The sequence below is a fragment of the Lytechinus pictus genome, chromosome 2 (assembly GCF_037042905.1).
Source record: "Lytechinus pictus isolate F3 Inbred chromosome 2, Lp3.0, whole genome shotgun sequence".
Lineage (NCBI taxonomy): Eukaryota > Metazoa > Echinodermata > Echinoidea > Temnopleuroida > Toxopneustidae > Lytechinus > Lytechinus pictus.
The window spans coordinates 7,842,071-7,862,137 of record NC_087246.1 but is presented as its reverse complement, the minus strand read 5'-3'; the positions used below and the strand labels follow the sequence as shown (position 1 = coordinate 7,862,137).

The 20,067-nt window shown below is 34.9% G+C and overlaps 2 protein-coding genes across 3 annotated transcripts; one reads left to right on the top strand and one right to left on the bottom strand.

Annotated features, from left to right (window-relative positions):
- Window positions 1-240: 240 nt before the first annotated feature.
- Window positions 241-9,246, bottom strand: LOC129254906 (centromere protein V-like). 2 transcript variants are annotated; one of them, XM_054893447.2, is made up of 6 exons: window positions 9,099-9,246; window positions 6,535-6,668; window positions 5,636-5,705; window positions 3,124-3,238; window positions 2,128-2,258; window positions 241-1,669 (listed from the first exon to the last, which is right to left on the bottom strand). In XM_054893447.2, the coding sequence occupies exons 2-5, from the start codon at window positions 6,648-6,650 to the stop codon at window positions 2,134-2,136; spliced, it is 426 nt and encodes a 141-aa protein (XP_054749422.1). In that variant the 5' UTR covers window positions 6,651-6,668; window positions 9,099-9,246; the 3' UTR covers window positions 241-1,669; window positions 2,128-2,133. The 2 variants fall into 2 exon arrangements, with proteins under 2 accessions (XP_054749422.1, XP_063964478.1); XM_064108408.1 differs by having other exon boundaries at window positions 2,121-2,258; window positions 9,099-9,185.
- A 25-nt stretch (window positions 9,247-9,271) lies between these two features.
- On the top strand, window positions 9,272-18,704 carry LOC129254907 (uncharacterized). The gene is made up of 5 exons (XM_054893448.2): window positions 9,272-9,981; window positions 11,567-11,597; window positions 13,226-14,095; window positions 14,560-16,021; window positions 16,394-18,704. Exons 1-5 carry the CDS (start codon window positions 9,652-9,654, stop codon window positions 17,235-17,237), a joined length of 3,537 nt encoding a protein of 1,178 aa, XP_054749423.2. The 5' UTR covers window positions 9,272-9,651; the 3' UTR covers window positions 17,238-18,704.
- The last annotated feature ends 1,363 nt before the right edge of the window (window positions 18,705-20,067 follow it).

Sequence of the window (20,067 nt, the reverse complement as noted above, 5' to 3'; positions counted from 1 at the left end):
ACTTGCATAAAAACAATATTAAGCAAATAAATTTGTAAAATTTTAATTTTACCCCCCTTCCCTCCCTCAATCTGAAACATGGATCACTACCCCTCCCTGACAGAATTTAAATAGCTATCTTGTGTTATTTCCTCATGTATTTCCACTCCATCTATGAATTTCCCTTGTTAGTTTTAAATTCTATTTCAATTGGAAAGAATTGGAATCGATGAAGAAGATAACACACACGAAAACATGATATTAAAATATATTTGATATATTTAATCATAACAAAAAACAAGAGACAATAAGACTCGATTTATTGAAAAAAATAAACAATATTTCAGGCATTATATACCACAACATAACAGAATTGACTTCAAAGGAGAATGAAGCCCTTGGATCAACTAAGCTTGTCTGAAAACAGAAAATCAAAGAAACAAATCACTGAAAGTTTAAGAAATATTGAACAATTAATGAGAAAGTTACAAGCATTTGAATGCAAGATCCCTAATGCTATGGATCCCCCATTGGCAATATGACTAAAATTTGTGAGGTCACATGAATAAAACTTCCCCCTTTTACAAAGGAAGTACACCACAACATCTATTTCTGTTAATTCAAATGATCCAAACTCTTTGCCCATGATATATATTTATGAAACATTTTACCTTTACTACATGTCCTCCCATGAAAAGAAAACACCTGATCTTTGGATAGACTTGATAAATGTGACAATTTCAATCAAGTTATGAACAGTTTTATAAAAACACCACCCAGAACTGAAATTAGTCTTGAGAAATGAGGAAAATGAGGGAAAAGGCAAATATTGTGTCGCTGCAAAATGAAATATATGCTTTGTATACTTTTGTAAATCCAACTGTAGACTGAACAAGATTTTTTTAATCCACACCACCTTGGATTAGTGTCAATCTTACTTTTTTTTTACTATTGAAGATATTTCAATGACATTTAATATATACTCCTTATCATATTATTCTTCTTTCATATAATAAAAATCATTTATAAAAAGAAATAAGAACTTCAGAATTAAAATGATTTGTAATACTTGGTGAAAAAAGGAAACTAGCATTTCATTAAAATATGGTCTATGTTAGGTTTAGGAATTGTGGTGAACTAATTATGTGAATACCATCTAATGCATTTAATGCAACACAGGATTTAAACATTATTATGATTACAAAAACAAATTAAAATATAAATTCTGATAAATTCTGAACCAACAGCAATATTTTAGTACTGCAATACAACTTTAATACCATAATAAATTTCATTGAGGCCTATTCGCATAATGACACAATTGATCAATTATGTACAGTGTATTTTGGATATGCAATTATAAGCAAACTTGTATCACAGAAGACCACATAAAATGGGTGGGGGGGGGTGAGGGATTGTTGAACCTGAGGTGGTCATAATTGTATTATCCTGAAATCTTGACAGTTTTTACCACTACATACTACATTTTTATGAATACATCTTGCCAGGCAAGAGTGAACCTCTATAAACAGAAATATATATCAGCGAAGTAATATGGGTGTCAGATGTTTTTGGATCCAAAAAGCCAGGCAAAAGGGGGGTTTAGATTGTGGATTGTTACGACAGCTACTCTTCAATATATTTCAGAGTTGGTCCTCTCATTGCCAGGAAGTAGAGAGAGCCAATACATCTATAAATAGAAACATTTTTAATAAAAATTTTAATGATAAACTCTGTTGCTTGCTTTTGTTCATATGGAGTTAATTTTGTAAGTGTGAATGAACATAACTCATCAAGTCAATAGACAGTAATGCTAGTATTTTTTTGGTTATCCAATAAATATTGAGTGCTTTGTTAAAATTTTACATTAGCATTCTTTCAATAAATAAATTCCAGTTTCTAATAAGTACTTGTTGCTTTGTCTGGCAATCCTTGAGAAAACTTTTTGGTCCTCAAGAACAATATATTTGAAAGGTATAGATGCATAAATGTGTATATCATTGACTGAATATATTTACTGAAAAATATTTATGTCTTTCATGAGTATATATATATTACGGGGAAGACTATTACTCCAATAATAGCACCAATTATTGAATGATTTAAGTTTACAAGATCATCTAATCAAATAGTTAATTTACCCTTTACCTTCCTTTATTGTTTATTAAAAGTTTCATAGCCACCCTTTGCTGTGAAGGTTTCTTCCCAATTAACTCCATGAAACTTCTCAACTATCTCTCCTTGTATAGTCCCAGGGTCTATGCAATGAGGGCTGATTCCTTGAGGAGAAAAGGCAAAGAGAGAAAGGACAAATTATTCATTCCAAATTATTCTAGTACACACAAACATATTATTTATATCTTTTGGAGACAGGTGGCCAGTGTCACCCAATTTTCTGGTAAATGTAGCAAAATTCAAGTTGCGTAGACTGATCAATAAGAAGGGGATGCCTGAAATATATCATAAACATGATTTACAACATCTAAAAAAAATAATCAAATTTCTTTATAAAAAAATAAAAGTTTGGCTTTCTTTTATCGATATAGTTTTATTTAAAGATGATGACTTAACCTGCACCTAGCACCACAAAATACAGTTTGGTATGGATAAGTGAATCCACAGGGACTATTGTTCATAAGTTTTAAAACATTTTGAAAGAGAAAATTAAAAAGTACATAGTAATACTAAAATGGACAGTAGCAATAGTACTGATTTAGCATATTGCTTAGACTTTTAAGCTAGGATTCAATGGAAAATATACTACCACCAAATTATGCATTCACAAGACCAATCAGACTTGAAACAGTCATTTCAGTTGCAAAATAATACTGCATTAAAAAGACCGTTCTTTTTGTCACATTTGGCCCACAGAATCTTTCTGCAAATAAAAATCTGTTGAAGGTCAGTATGACGTTATAAGCTTTATATAAAAACACACACAAACATTCAGCAGGGGTCTTTTCAGGGAATAATGGACTCGGAGGGAACTTTGATTAACTTTTCAAACGGGTATAATGGGTATTGTTATAAATTCATCTATTTTCCAAATATTCTTCCTTCTTTTCGGTCTACTTTTCTTGTTTTTTTCTTAATACTTTAAAGAGGGGCTGATGATCCACCGGTGACATCGCCCCGTAGACTAACCTTTGCAATCAGGGCTTGACCTCGGAGTATAGAAGCTCTGTACTCCACATACTTTACAAAATGTATGTTTGGCTTGGTGTGTGTTGAATGTATAACATGTCAGCATGTCCTCTCCCTGACAAACACAAATAGGGCATGAAGAAAATAGATAGGGAAAGTAAATTATAAGAGTTAAGTACCGTATGTCTTTTTTCGGCTAAAAAGCACGACCATATGGAAGATGTCAAAAGCTGATTATACTGAAGAAAAAGTGAATGTATAAGGATAATCTATTTCTATTGGCTATTAAATGATAATTTTCATTCTTAAGACATTCAATTCCAAGGTCATCAATATAACGATGGTAACATTACACTTTCAAATAACATTTCATTCATCTGAACTACATCTCTTAGGCCCCCATTCCACAGAACGGAGACCATTGAAAGACCACTGAAAGACTTAAAATTGGTGAGGTCTTACAGCAGTCTTCAAGATCACTGAAATTTGTCATCTCTGTGGAATGGCTCAGAAAGACCCCTCAAAGAACTCTGAAAGACTCATGGATATTTCTTGTCTTACTGGTCTTAGACTAGTCCTATAGAGATCTTTCAATGGTCTTTCAGAGATCTTTTATGCAACAAGTGATCTTTCAAAATTCTTTCCATGGACTTTGCCTGGTCTTTCAATGATCTCCAATGAGTCTTACAGTTATCTCCGCAAAAATCTTGAGAGACTGCCGAAAGATCATTGAAAGACTATTAAGACCTTTGAAAGTTCATCGGAAGACCGCTGAAAGACTGCCGAAAGACCACTGAAAGACCATTTTCCTATAAGACCGTTGTAAGACTGTTTTGAACCATTTCAAAAAGTTTTGGAGCCCATGAAGACCACGAAGACCACTGAAAGATTGGTCAGGACTCGTGTAAGACCTCAAAGACCATTGTAGGTTCATTGAGAGACCTCTGAAAGATCAACAAGAATTCATGGTCTTTCAAAGGTCTTTCAGCGGTCTTGTTCTCTGTGGAATAATATAATACCCTGTTCATTGGCACATTGAGGCCTATCATGCAACTTTCTTCCAGCCCTACCCATTAAATTTTCACACCATGTAACTGCCTTATTGTGGGGTGGTATGCCTAGGCGGAGGCTTTACGAGCTTGATGCTGTTATGCTACACATAAGCAATGCGAGATCACAGACCATAATACAGTCCCGTCTTGCGTTAGCCTTTTTTTTGTTAATGGATGAATGTCCCGTGGCAGTTTTTTTAAAAAGAAAACGCCTACCACATCGTGGTTAATAAAAAAAAAATTTAAACACAAGACGAGAGGTTAAATAGGTGCTGGTTGCTTTGCACAAACCGTAGTCTCACCACATCAGAGGTATCTTTTCCACATGATAGCAGAGACATAGCCGCAGCCTCCGCCTAGATTACAATCACTGTAGTCTCGCTGCACCAGATGCATCACTTAAAGTGAATTATAACGGCAGAAATATAGATGCAGTCTCCGTCTAGATTATAAGCAAGTTTGCATCAAGTTTTGCAACATAAAACGAGCACAAATTGACAGAACTCATTTTCGACAGTTTGAACTTTGAGTTTGTCACAACGAATTTGTCATAAAGGTAAAGTTAACCAGACATCAAGGTTGCTTTATTTTTCAATAGACCTTATGCATTGGCATCATTGTTCTGCTATCTTAGAAGCTGAACCTTGCATGAGTTTGTGATCTGCAGCTGGTGCATCTCTGACAATTCCGTTTACGCAATATCCTTGAGAGAGTGTGCTATGAGATTATGACATCATGCATAAGGTTGAAAAAGAAAGAAAATGGAAGAAACATAAATAAAGGTTTGGTGAATATTTGTATATGCAGCTCCCCAAATATCATAAGCTTACATTCCCCATCATGCAATTTTCTCAGAATATTGAAAAATGATTGTATCTTAGTATTCAATCTTCACTAAGTCATATTATCTCAAATACAATTTCAGTCATCTTGAACCACAAAAAGTAGCTTTTTTAATGAAATTTAAAATAAGACAAATTGGGCATCTACAGTGCGGTGAAAAAAAAAAATTATTTTGATATGTTTTTTTTTTAAGCATCCAATGTTTATTCTCATTTGTGTGTGGGTTTTTTTCTTGGGGGGGGGGGGGTCCTCGTCAAACCACATTGATCTTAGGAGGGAATTCCTCATTATAACTCATTGTCATAGGATCCATTACAAATGCCACAATTGGCTTTTCAATGCTGATCACGAAAAAACTGTACCATACAAAAAAATTTCTACAATCAATATCATTGCCACACCTGATCTGATACGAGCACTATGATTATTCCAAAATTAAAACCAAGTTTCAATCATGGCTCAAATCGTGACAATGGAAACTTGGTATTGATCAGTGAGAAATTTTAAAGAAATTATTATATCTGTGGTTTTTTTTTAAATCTTGATGCAATATTTTCTCCTACTGTGTAGCAACATCAATCTAAACCAATTATTTTTTTTGCGTGAAAGAGACTAACCTGTAAAAGTTTGAACTTTGAGTTTGGGACTATGAAATGCCTGTTCTGTTTCTTCACACATACGCTGCAACTGAAATGAAAAGTGGGTTTAATATCACAACATGCATGCTCAAATTAAAAAAAAAATACTTAAGAAATATTACACACTATATAAAAGAAACTTGATCGCTATAAAAACATTAAATTACATGTAACTTATTAAATTGAGCATTTAATAGCAGTATGTGTACTTCAATGAGAGCAACAAATTTCAATTTACTATTTTGGTTACAAAAGCTGGTGATTGAGGGTAGGGATCGAGGGGGACTCCCTGTGACTTTCAAGAAAACAAGTGGGAAAAAGAGAAGCTGTCCAATTCTTAATACTCTGTGTTTTATTTAGAATTCAAATAGTCTCTAATGGGGCACTTAATCCCTCCCCCCTCAAAATGGCAGGTGTCATCCTTCTCAATGCACATTAAATTGCCCAATATTTAATACCACACCTTTATTTATTCATAAATGATACTTAATACAGAGGTGACAAGAATATTCAATTCAGCCAGTGTTTTTAGATCTGTTGGTGACTATACAATTTATATTCAAGTGTGTAGGCACCTTTCATCTGGCTACACAAGCATTGAGAAGCATATAAATCACTTTGTATATTAGGGGTTATTAGTTAAAGAACTTCATAGAGAGTATTTATAGGAGAATAAAGACTCGGAGAGAAAACTCAATGAAATGAATTTCATTTATGGGGTACATTCACCAAATTCTACAGAACATATTTTCAAACATAATCTACTTATCTGATATGAATGACACGAACATTTCATTAATCTGTAACTGTCATGATAATAACATCATATTTCATACCCCCACTCTTTTTTATTAATAAACAATCATGCTATGACTTACTCACAGTCCATTACAGTAATAACAGCTGGAGCCATTGCGTCAAATCTCACCAATCCACAATGACATCCTCCTGTGTGTTTGATCAAAGGGGTCTCTTCTTTGGTTTCAGTGGCCATGCTTCATTTACTAGGATCCTATTGATAATCAAAGAGAGGATTGCTCATACTTAAATCATATAATTAACAGTCAGATATATTGTTCCTTCTTAAGTTATTATTTTGTTTTCTTACTCATCTCCTCATTCATCTCTTCCTCATTTTTTTCCATCTTCCCTTCTTTTAATTCTTGTTCTTCCCATTCTCCTCCTCTTCCTTTTCTTGCCACCTCCTTTTTCTTCTTCTGCCCCTTATTCCCCTTCTCTTTATCCTTCTCCTTTACCAACTTGACATCAAGATGGAATCAGTAAATTATGTAAATCAAACCTTGTTCTCCAAGTGGCAAATGCTAGACTTTCTTCTTTTTTTTTTTTGGGGGGGGGGAGGGGTTAATTAGTTCCTACTTTTAGTCATTTATTTTTTTCACTACCTCAATAACAAACAAATTTCAACTCATTGTTCTCTATTTTATGATAATGTTTGATCAAGTGATCATTCCAATAATTCTAAATCGCTAGCACCTAACATAAAAATGCTTATAAAAGATGTCCCGCCGATTGTTCATTGACCTGTGATCTAAGAGAATTATTTTCATTTTATTTTCCTTTGCGACTTTGCTTGGAAGATGTGTCATTCGTTTATCTTTCTAATAAAATCACTCATTTCATTGTAAAGCAGTAACACCTCAAAACCCTTTTAAAACATGTTCCAAACGATCGCGCATGTTGGCGACTTCCATTCCAATGCATTCGTCTTTGTGACTTTGTCAGGAAGATGCGCGCAACCGCGAACAAAATTTTGATATATTCCTTTGTTTTTAAACATCGCCGATTCGATTTCAATTTTAGAAGCTTAACTGCCGATCTGATTTTCGATCTGATTTTTTATCCGATTTACAACATTAATTGTTTGTGAAATTTCCCTTTTTAATTTAAAAAGAGTGCCTCAGAACAGTATGCTCCAAATTATAGATTTTGAAACATTCTCTGTTAAGGGGTGGATATATCATCAGGCATATAATTCCTTTTTCATACCACCTTTCATAAGAAAAAAATTTCTGTGATACGTAATTTGAATTGCACAGGGGTGAAATCCAAAGGTGTAGCAAATCTGTTGAGCAAGCCACCATTTATGTAGACCAAAAGCTTCAGTCTCTGTATTTTGGTTGTTCCGCTGAACTACGTTGGCTCCACTCACCATACATAGACTGAAGGGGATGGGGCCCCGTACCTACAGCCAACGTATAGTGAACTAGCGTTTTATAGATCGCGATTTAAAACTGTTTTTTAAGCAAAATTGAAAGTTTCATGGTTTCCATTATCAGGGAAATATAAATAACTTAAGTAATTGCATACCTTGGGCCGGAGTTATTGAAAAAAATCCTCTGGATGATTGAGAAATCTGTCATCTAAGACATCTAAGTCATCGAGACATGTCTCAAATCGATATATCGCGATTATAACTAGTACTAGTACTAGTATAACTAGTATCGTTTATCTTCGGTTTCGTTCGCATATGGAGCAGATCGTATAATATCGAAAGCAATATCGATATCACATTCGTGATTGTTGACGTTCGTTTGTAAATATTTTATAGTTTGGCTGCCATTTTGACCATTTTTATCGTGTTCAACCCAATTAAACATCGGTAAAGTATATTTTTCATGCCTTTTTCATCTATATCGTTTAAAGTATTTAAATATTGGAATATCAAGTGTTAAAAGTTTGTTGTTTATAGTTATACATCCTTAGATTGTAAATTTGATGTGTAAAATTACATCAAACTTTGGACTGTGAATTGACAAAAGGGAGGGAATGAGAACACATGCGAACCCACACGTACACCCTACCGTCGGTAAATGGGGATTACAGTAAAATGTCAGAAATTGTTGAATAAATCCCCAGAAAAGACGGTTATTCCTGTCTACCATTTATGAAGAGTTTTAACCTGGAGCTGTAAGATAAAGGAACATAGTTGCAGCAAACAAATATGCGATGAGAAAGTCTTTAAAATCATGGTTAATTTGCCATATCACTGTAGATCTATATATTGTACATTATAAACAACTTGTCCTTATATACTTTGTCAAATCATTAGTAAATCAAGACTACCGTACATGGATGCTAAAAAAAAACTTAAAAAAACAGTCTCTACAGATTGTTAACACAGAGAAGTCTACACCGTTCTCACTACCTTCCTACAACTTAGTAGAAAATGTTTGAATAAACCTTATTTCATATAATAAAATACAAAAGATCAAGTGGGGATATGACATCATCTGCCCACCTAATGTATATTAATGAAGACATACCTAGAAGAACTGTTTCACCCAAACAATAATGCTGCAAATTTCAAATTCAGTAACTTTGTTATCCGATTTTGATCAAATTTTCAGCATTTTGCTCTTTGAATTTTACTCTATTTATTGAGATATGCCCATGTTTATTAAATCTGCAGCATTTTACTTGCCCTTTATTGTCCCTTGACCCTGGAATTCTTTGTAGAAGTTTGGCTTGTATCTTTCGTCTGTGAGCTGTGTAGGCTCTCAATTTGTGTGGAGTGTAATAACGTATGTTGACTACTGTGAAGCGCTAGCTCGCTGTGCAGCAATGTATTTGGTCATGTGACCAATTCTATTGTCAGGTGATTATAAAGTTGCATCTTGCTATAGAGTATAGTGCTAGCTGTGCTGCTGTGCATTCAAGGCCAGCCAATTACTAATAGCTAGGGCTCATGTACTAGCCGGAGAGCGATCGAGAGAGCTAGATCGAGATTGTGGTGGCATTGTAGTGAGTGCAGCCAACGTAGTTCAGCGGAACAACCAAAATACAGAGACTGAAGAGTTTTGGTCTAGACCCGGGTGTCTAGACTAGAGTTTGACTTACCTGTCTTCCCTGGCTTCAACTTGCTCATCTGCATGCACTACTCAACTCAGTAGAACAGATCAAGTCTGACTCTGAGCTGAGCTTGGTTTCGGGGCTTGGTCTGACTGACGTGTAAGTGAAGCGAAGTTCTTGTGGAAATGGCCATGTCTTCATCTGAAGTGGCAAACTCCAGCTCCAAAGATGGGCCTAGATCTGGAAGTGGAAGTGGAAAAACAGCTGAAGCGCTTGTTGGTAAACTAGATCCCAGTGTTGACCCGATGATCATTAAATCAACTTTGAAGAACATTAGAGAGAAAATTCACAATTCCAAGCAATTTTACAAAGAGTTTCTAGTCAAGTTTTATTCATCGGATGGAGGGAGCAAACTGCTTGAAATCTTGAAAGAAAAGACCGAAGATGAAGAGCTTGTTGACCTTTCTGTCAGTGTATTGGCTACTTGTTGTTTAGATCAAAACAATGCTGAGCAGGTACTATGTTAGATATTACATTTTGGTACATTTTGCCATATTGAATAATCAATACTTTGATTGTGGGCATCATTGGAAAGACTAGACATTTTTCCGTTGTTTGATTCACCTAGAAATTAATGAGATCATCATTTCTTTAACTTAGGTCATATACATAGTGATACTTATTATTAGAAGAAATCATCCCAGTATAGCTTCTATTTGAGCTGCCAAAGGGATCACTACATCAAGTATTAAGAAAAAGAATCCATGTCTCATAGTCATACTGTTTATATAAACTCCTAAAAAAAGTTTGGAAATCTGACTTTGATCGATAATCCCTCTTCGGTTTGAGTAAATATCAATGTTTAATTAATAGCAATGAATTATCTTTTTAATTCTCTTTAAAATGATACCTACATGATATGATTATGGTTCACATGGAGGTGCAGTGCCTTAAAATGTGGGGCAAGGTCAAAATTCAAAAGTTGCAAAATGACACAATATTGAAAGTCACTGTTCTTTTTTCCGTGGTGATGAGTAAGTTTCTCAGCCGTTTTTTTTTACTTTGACCGATAATTCTTCATCGGTTTTAGTAAATATCAATGTGTTATTAATATCAATGAATAGATCATTTAATTTTCTTTAAAATAATACCCTACATGATATGATTATCATTCACATGGATGTGCAGTGCCTTGAAATGTGGGGGCAAGGTCAAAATTCAAAAGTTGCAAAATGACACAATATTGACAAGTCACTGTTTCTTTTTCAGTGGTGATGAGTAAGTTTCTCAGCAATTTCTTTTAATTGTTTTCATGCACCTTAACATCAACATGAACATGGAATCAAACACACCTCTGCACAAGCAAAAACATAACAAACAAACAAACATGCATGGGTATTTCAAACCACGACTTAAACCATGTAATGTTATCTCATAGAACCATCACTCCAGAAGCAGTGGCTTGATTTGAATGGATTTTCATCTCTATTTAAACAGACAAAAGAACCATGTTCTCTATTGACCCTTCATGACTATTTCTGCTCGTTTTGCAGCTTTTCAATTCAGACCTCATCCAACACTTTTGAATCCTGCTCTTTTCGTGATGACATGATCATAACAAGCATGGTATCATTTTAAAGAGAATTAAATTATCTTTTGAATGATGTAAAATTTGCATTGTGTAAAATTTGGAGTTGGGAGAAATTCATGGCCAAACTCAGATTTCCAAACATTTTTTGAGGGGTTTATCTATCATCAGTATCATTTGAATAAAGATCAATCACAGAAAGTTATTGTAAAAGTAATCAGTCAATTATAATGAGTATTACTTTATTAATTGATAATAATCATTGTGTGGAAGTGAGGCCTTTCCATGATGATATGAATTTTAAGTGTTGTTTATGTAACTATTAAAATAGTGTTATTTTTAGGAATAAGTTTCATTTGTACCTCTTATTAGCAAAATATTTCAGAAAGCTCAGCTCATTCACTAAGAATCACCCCCCCCCCCCGGATTATAAACAGTTTCCCTTGGACCAAAACTTGCAAGTCACGCTCCCCGGGGTCACGCTTTTGGTATTATTTATCTTTTCATTACAGGTCAAAGATTGTTCTGGAATTGCAATTATTGGTAAGTAAAGGCCCCAGGGGCCTGTTGGAGAAAGAGTTCAATCAATCGCAACTCTAAAAATCATGCGCAACTTGATTTTCAACCAATCAACAGCGCGCATTTGGGACTTGCGATAGATTTTTTTACTTGCGTTTAAACGCAACTCTTTCTGCAATGGGCCCCTGTCCTGAAAGTTCTCTTTGTTACTGGTCTAATAAAATACATTGTAGCAATTCTTGACTTTTCATTTTTTTTTTTTTTTGGGGGGGGGTATTTTCCTTGTAGGCCTAACACACTGTGTCCTACATTTGAGGAAGATGCTGGGTATACCTTTTTTCATTATCACAAGGAAAACAATTGTTTTTAATTAATGATCTTAACAAAAAAGTAAGATTTTTAGAACAATGAAGAAACAAAAGCAAATATTAGAAGAACTTAGTTCAATTGATAAAGATTATAAAAAGATACATTGAATGATACTAGCATAAAATTTACTTGAAAAAATATTGTTATATCAGGGGAAAGCCTGGTGACATGTTCTTGTGCGAAATGAGATACCCCAAATTTTATCCAATATTTCAACAAAGTGGTACCGAATTTCCCCAAACTTAAGTTTTTTTTACTATAGGCCCCTAATCATCAATTTTTGAAAAATTATAAACTCTTCACTTATCTACAAAGATCATATTTCAACTTCAGGTGAATTGGACCAAAATGATTGTGAATATTATTAAGTACCCAATAATGGTATTTCAATATTTCAATTTTCATTATTCCAATAGCATTTTCATTAATTGCAGTTTAAATCTCAGGGGGTTGTATTCAACATGTTAAGTGCAATATAATTAATAAAATTGAATAAATGTATGCTGTATTTCTTGCCAAGATACCACAGTACTTTCAATTTTTAAATTATTTATTGCAATTTATACAATCTCATACCGAATCGCATGACAAAGCCAACCAAAGTTAATTTAGATAATTGGTCAGCATATTCCCTTTCTGTTATTCAATTTCTTACATTTTAACGCAGTGTATTTATTGATATTTGTTTGTATGATTTTGTGTTTTGATTCTGAGTAATTGATCATTTTGTTATATTATGTAACTTTGAATGAAATTTTATGCTAGGTTTTTTTTTCGCATGAAAATACTACAGTGGATTCACCTGGATGGGGTATGGGTTAGGGCGGTCCGCGGACTATAGTTATTTGGTTAACTTTGCCCAATGCCTGGCAGCTCATCCAGGTGAATCCAGTGTTTAATTATTTTTGTGTTACTGTATTATTGTAACAATTATTTTCTATCATTGTATTTGACTTGTTTGATATTCTGCCAAATAAAATAATAATAATAATAATAATAAGAACTTACTTACACCAGTAATACCTTTATCTGTATGACTGTATCAACTGTCCTATTCCTAAAGATGTTGTTGATACTTGATAGGTTATCTATATGTTCTTTAATCTTGAATCAATTATACACAGAAGCGATCACATTCTTTGTGAAAAATCATTTGCCATAATGGCAGTTTATGACCCTTAATACTCCTTGATTAACGAGTAAGTGATAAGACTTTCATTCCGCACCATTTCATGTTATTTTTGTATCATTCCAAACTCCTTTTTGTTTTTATTTATTTTCAGCCTCAGTCCTCCGGCATTATTCAAAATCCTCCATCAGCATTACAAACAGATGTGCAAGGGCTCTTGCTAATCTTGCCCGAAGCACAGACATTGAAGATAATCTGGAAGAAGATGTTATACCAATCCTGGTCCATGCGCTCGATGTCACTGAAGATAGTGGCTGTTGCCATAGCCTGCTCCGAGTCCTCAAGATATTTGCCTCAAGTAAAGACAAAACTATCCTCTGGAATATCATTGGATGTGGAGGACTGCGTGTTGTTTGTGAAAAGTCCAAGTCAAAAGATAGCAAACTTGTTCTCTTGGCAGTTGAAACTGCCGTAGCCCTCACTGCACCATTTGACAAACGGAAGTTACGCTGTGCCCTGACACTACCTGCAGCTGCAGCAAATCCTGTTCTGGAGAATGATAGTCTGTCCAATCTCTTTGACCTTCTATCACACCATAAACCAGAGGTACAATATAACTCTTGGGAGTGCATAGGTAATCTGATGTCCAGTGATATTGGAAGAGCAGCACTCGGGAATGCAGGATTTGTCAAGTTTTACCTGGCAACGGCCAAGAATGAAGACGTCAAGAAATCTGTCAGGGAACGGTGTGCCCAGTACCTTTGCCTCTGCTGCCAGGAATCTGTGAACAGAGCCAAGATGTCAGAACTTGATGGTTTACAGTTTCTCATTGATCTTATAAGTGGTGATTTAGATTCTCTTCCAGATGTCCCTTCTGCTCTGGTGATTGCTGCCATAGCTGAATTTCGTTATGATGCCAGTTCTATGGAGCAGTTTGCTAACAATAATCTTGTGAAGGTACTCATTCAACATCTTCAGAAGAAAGTAAAGGAACAGAGAGAGCAACCAGATGAAGATGAAGAAAGTATGATCTTGTTTATTGATATGATTTTGAAATGTTCAGTGTTATGATTTTCAGAGATGAAATACTAGTTTAATTCTTGGTTCAATGGTTTATTATAAAGAGCTTGATTGCATCAGGCCAATTAAAGACAATACAGAGCAGACATATTGCTTAATTCCTCTTGCAATTATGATAGTTTTATAGAAGAGTTGGACTTACAATCATTAGTGCTTTAAATTGCGTTAAAAAATCAGATATTACTGTAGAATTTTTTAAACTGCAGTATCATATATATTGCAAGCAATGAAGAAAATAATAATAATAAGTGTCGCTCGCTCTGGGTAGTGAAAAATTGTATTTATATGTTTTTTGTTATTATATGGGTTCAAACATTTCAATTCTGCTTGATTTTGTATTCATTATTTATAAGAGTTTTAATTTTTTTCAAATTTCTTCTTCAATTTCTTTTTTTTTTAAATAAATAGAAGCATCAGGAATGGAAGAAGATGAATCTATGGAGAGAGGAGCCAGAAAAAGAAAGAGAAAAAGACAAAGGGGTAGCTCAAAGAGAACCAGACTCGATTCTAATTTGGAAGATTCCGATACTCACACTGGTATTGAAGTTGACAAACATCTCTTGAATCCAACAATAACAATACCTCAGCCACTGACCAAAGATTGTGATGATGGTTTATCACCGCAGTATTCAGCCCACTGGTATCCAGAGAGCCCAAGACTTTCACCACCCCCTCACAACTTAGCAGGGTCATCACCATCAAAGTATTATACCTCAGGCCTCTCACCACCAAGAGCTCATTTCAGTACATCCCCACCTCACATACACCAACCCACTTACCAGTTTCCCTCATCTATGATGTCTCCACCCAAGAGTGACAGTGCTTCTCCAGGGAGTAGTCCGTCTTATTTTTATGGCCCATCATCTCCTCAGAAATTCTTTGGTTACTCAGAAGAAATCTTTAGTCCTGTGGTGAGCGAAGAATCAGACATTGATACTAATTCAAACACCAGCTCAGAAAGTTGTAATAGTACAGATGGAGAAGACAAGGGGGTTAATTTAGCAGGAGGTAGGACTAGGTCACTGATGCAGCATGATGATGGGCAGCAAAGTGGAATGTTGGCACAGGCAACAAGAAAATTGACCCTGTCGAAATGTGACACAGCAAGTTTGTCAAAACCTGAAGATACTTTATCTATCCATGTTGTCACTGGATCAATAATGGAAGTTGAGAAAACGGGATCTGAAGCAGAGGTCAAAGGAACTACCAAGGCCGGCAACCAGTCACTGTCCCCTTCACCTAACCCATCAACATCCTGCTCCAGAAGACCAAAGAATCCTGTCCCTAGGGCTATGAGAATTCCTTCATCTCCAAGGACGAGCTTTAGCTTTGATCTCCCCGATGGAGAGAGGACACCCACAAAACAACCCGAGACACGGCCAAAGCGCAGACAAGAGGAAGAAAACATTTTGCTAATCCTTCAAGAAGTGATACTCCTTCACCAAATCCCCTCAATCATGTTCATCACTAAAGAATGCTCTGTTGAAACCCTGCTTCACTTTGCAACTGTGGACACAGTGGCCAGAGACAGAGCCAATGTGCTACTCAAGGATTTACTTTCTTCCAGATTATTCTATGACAAACTGATGTCTCACAACATTCCATTTCTTGTCTATAGGTCTCTAACAGCTAAAGAAAGACAATGTAGACGGATTGAAAATCAGCAACCTGCCAGCAGGATCGCAGGATCCATCGGTGATAAAGACAAAAGTCTATATGAGAGACAGCGGAGCAGGATACAGGAGTATCTAGATATCTTAAGGGACATTGGTGAAAGCTCGTTTGGGCGGAAGGAGATGGAACATGTTCTGAGAGAACAACAGAAGGAAAGGAAACTCTCTGCTGCTTTGTCATTACCGTATCTTTTCAGGTAAAGTGGTTAAAATTATTAAAATACAGCATTCCATTTGCTTCAAAATTTTTACTTCATTGTTTATCCCTTCTATTCCTCTACCACCTCCCACCCCCTCTAAGTAAAGTTCATTTTGTTATGCTGTATTGTACGTGTAGTAGGATTCTTGGGGGGGGGGGGTTACACGTGTATTGTAACAGAAAGATCAACTTTCAACTATGGTCTTGGTTGGGTACTACCATTCTGTAATTGATTGCAACCTTGCTATCTAATTTGAATTGTCTAGATCTCTTTATCAGAATGCCCATGTCATTTAGAAATATAATCATTATTGGTAGGGTGAGGTACACTCATAGTCATGACTTTCAAAATATTTTTAAATCCTAATAGGTGTGGAAGAACACTTAGGGGCCTCATTGTGGATTGTGAGATAATACAACAGATGTTGAGTCATTTTCAGGACCAGTCATCCAAAGACTTGTTGAGAAAAGCATGTCATAGCCTGAGTCATACATCACGTTCATTACTTCCACAATGGGAAGAATTTCGGGATCGGCACTTCTCTCTTGACGCCCAGTCAGCACCTGATGAAGTCATGATGACACAGTCTAAAGAGGGTGATATGGCTAGTAGCAATGATTGTGATGAATGTCTCTACATGGCTCAGGAACATCTAAGCGACCTGGACCTTGTCTGCAAAAATGGAGAAACCCTGAAGGCAAGTCAGCAAGTTTTGTCTGCAAGATCTGAATACTTTGCATGTCTCTTGACTGGACAGTTCCTGGAAGCAGGTCAGAAGTCAGTAAAACTTGGAAGCTTTCAAATCAAGAGCCTAACTTGTGTAATTCATAGTCTGTATGACTGCCACCCTCAACAATGTAGAACCCTTCGCAACCTTATCGGAGAAACAATGGAAAGTCTTCTGGATATCATTGCAGTGGCCAAGTTCTGCATGACTTCAAAGAACAGTTTACATCAGTCAGGATCATCTGATTACTGTTTGTTAGAACAATGGGTTACTCATATCATACTCCATCGCAATTTGGTAGATCGGACTGTGTGCCGTCTCATAAACTTCGCTGCACTTCATAACTGCCAGAAGCTCCTTGAATGTTGCCTACTCTTTGTACTTTGTAGACGTTCTAGACTGCGTAAACACCTCAGGGTTCTCCTTGCTTCACAACTTGGTGACCAAATCAAACACTGTATTGTTGAACTGTTCCAGAATCCTTGAATACATATCTTAGGGCAGATCTTAGTTTGATTTTTCATCTGTCATGATTCTAATATACCATCAGTAAAATAAAATGTAGGAGATTTAGTTTAATGGTAGTTTAGAGCTTTTTGATATTAAGGTATAATGAGCTTCAAGCCTTGATTTAAATATTAGTCCTAAAAAATATGGCACTTAAACTGGTAATATTCAATATAAGCAATCCGCCTACACACTCCCCAAAATATATTTGATCTACATGCAGGACTTGGGAAAATCAGACAATGCAGGGTTCTGCATTGAACATGTCACTTTTATAAGTGAATGTTTATAATACACCAACAATTGAGGAGCACTTTGAGCAGTCATAGATTGATAAAGCACAATATAAAAGTCAATCATTATTATTATATTATCTATTGCAGTCAGAGCTAAAACAACAAACACCACTAACTAAAGCCTCATATTGAGAGAACACCGTCAATAAAATTAATCAGTTAAACTTGGCACCAAATAATCTGTTCAAGATTATTCAGAATTCTATTTAGAATTCCTTATCAAATCACATTCTCTTGATAATACATGTCAATAACATATCAATGGCAGCAAAACGGTCTATTACTCTGCCTTTAACAAATTTAAGTTAGTTGCTCTTACGAATAAGCGTTGAACTGGTGAAATTATGTAACATAATCCTGTAGATAATTTGCAATGCAGGATATATACAATCTATCATTGACATTTGACTTTGGTTCAGATTTCTTCATTTCTTTTCTCATTTATTCATATTCTAATAAAACAGGCTTGAAGGCAAAACACTTATATTGTAGTATGACGTATATGTAATATAAGACTAAATATTAGAATTCACAATTACTACTGACATTGTTTACACCATACAAATTTTGATTTTTAACTTATATGTGCATTCATACACAATCTTTGAATATATTTATTTGTTAGATCAGCTTTGAAAATGTATGTCTAAAGGGCATTAGACAATTCAATACAATATTGCTCTAAACATTAAGTTTTAAGACATGCATTGTTTTGTTAAAGGTAAAGTTCACTCTTTTAATGAATGTTTAGGTAAAATCAATTAATTATTGACTTTAATGAATCATATGCGAGCAGCTACATGTACACCTTATGTCATGGGATTCATTATTTCGTATATTAAATGCTCCAATGAAAAACATTTTCGCCCATCATGAACAATAAAAACAATTTGGCATATAAGCAAAAAGAAGAAGCTTCATGCATGTGATGTCACAAAAGCATCAGAATGATTTTGATCAAGCCTTTGTTTATGTGTATCTATTCAATCAGAATTGATGTCAGAATGAATTATCAGTGTCCTCACTTTTTTCTGTAATCTGTAAAAGGGCATATTTTATTTTTTCCCTTGTGATAAAATTCATTGGTATATTTTATGTAATGTGCATTCCTTCTTGAGATGGAATTGAAACATTCTTTAGGTATTTATAATGCTGTATATGTCTGTGTTTGCTTTTATTGCCTAACTTGGTTGTCTATGATGATCGACATGTGATGATTAGTGATGAAAAGCTGCTTGTGAGATTCCTGCATATCTCAAGGGTTCTGGTAAGGTGCCTTATTACCGGATGATGATTTAAATATAAATGTTCATTATAGATAGCCAAATATGATACTAATCTGTAACACTGGGTGATTGATTTATCAGTATTGGGCCCTTGGTTTGTGACAATAATGGCCTTTGCCATAACTGCAAGTAAAATCAAGGACCCAATTTATGACAAAATCAAAATTTCTATGACTTATTTAACTGATTTGTTATCAAATCAAATTCCTTGATTTAGTTTAATGGTAATCATAATTGGTTATATGTTAAAAATATATGAAATGATCTAGAAGTTTTGTTATTCAAACAACAAAATAAAAGTGGTGACATTTTGGGCTTTCCAAAGTTGAACCTCATATTTGAGTCATGGCCTAAATTAAGCCAATGACAGAAGGAGAGAAAGGGATGGGAGTGAGAAAGAGAAAGGAAAAGAAAGAAAAGAGAAAGGAAGGAAGAATAAGGAAGAAAGAAATAACTGATTGGTGGAGGCCATGGGAAGATGATTATTAATGGGAGGGAAGATAGTGTGCATATTTGATTTTTCAGATGTGTATTAATCAGGCCTCCACCTGGGACCGCGACCTTTAAAGGACAAGTTCACCCCAACAAGAGTTAGCTTGGATAAAAAGAAAATTCTACTAGTATAACACTGAACTTTTCATCAAAATCGGTTGTAAAATAAGAAAGTTATGTCATTTTTAAATTCCACTTACTTTCACAAAACAGTTATATGCACATCCTGGTCTGTATGCAAATGAGGGGGTTAATGATATCACTATTTCTTTTGTATTTCATTAAATGATATATGATTTATTCTCATTGTCCTTTCAAAAAAGTTTCATTCCTCCCTGAACATGTGGAATTACCATTGCATTAACATTTTATGGTTCAGTCAAGTTGGTCCTTGTTGTAAAGTCTTTGAATATTGTATATTTCGAAATAAAAAACAAGAGAAATAGTGAGTGAGGGACATCATCGAATCTCATTTGCATGTCATTGAGATGTGCATATAACTGATTTGTGAAAAGTAAGCAAAACTTTAAAATGTCATAACTTTCTTATTTTACATCCAGTTGATGAGATTTTCAGTGTTATGCTTGTTTGATTTTTCTCTATTGATTTAAATGAACATTTTCATAGGGTGTACCTGACCTTTAACGTCACTATATATCCGAAATACGTGACCAGGGAAGGATCGTTGGTGAGAGAAAAACAATTTGCAATTTCAGAAAAGTTAAAATGGTATTG

Coding starts and splice junctions, on each gene's coding strand:
- LOC129254906 (XM_054893447.2), bottom strand. CDS start 6,650: ATGGCCACTGAAACCAAAGAAGAGACCCCTTTGATCAAACACACAGGA. Junction 3,239..5,635: donor CAAAGTTCAAACTTTTACAG/GTTAGTCTCTTT, acceptor TGTGTTTGTCAG/GGAGAGGACATGCTGACATG. Junction 2,259..3,123: donor GTCAAGCCCTGATTGCAAAG/GTTAGTCTACGG, acceptor TTTCTCCTCAAG/GAATCAGCCCTCATTGCATA.
- LOC129254907 (XM_054893448.2), top strand. CDS start 9,652: ATGGCCATGTCTTCATCTGAAGTGGCAAACTCCAGCTCCAAAGATGGG. Junction 11,598..13,225: donor TTCTGGAATTGCAATTATTG/GTAAGTAAAGGC, acceptor ATTTATTTTCAG/CCTCAGTCCTCCGGCATTAT. Junction 16,022..16,393: donor TCATTACCGTATCTTTTCAG/GTAAAGTGGTTA, acceptor AAATCCTAATAG/GTGTGGAAGAACACTTAGGG.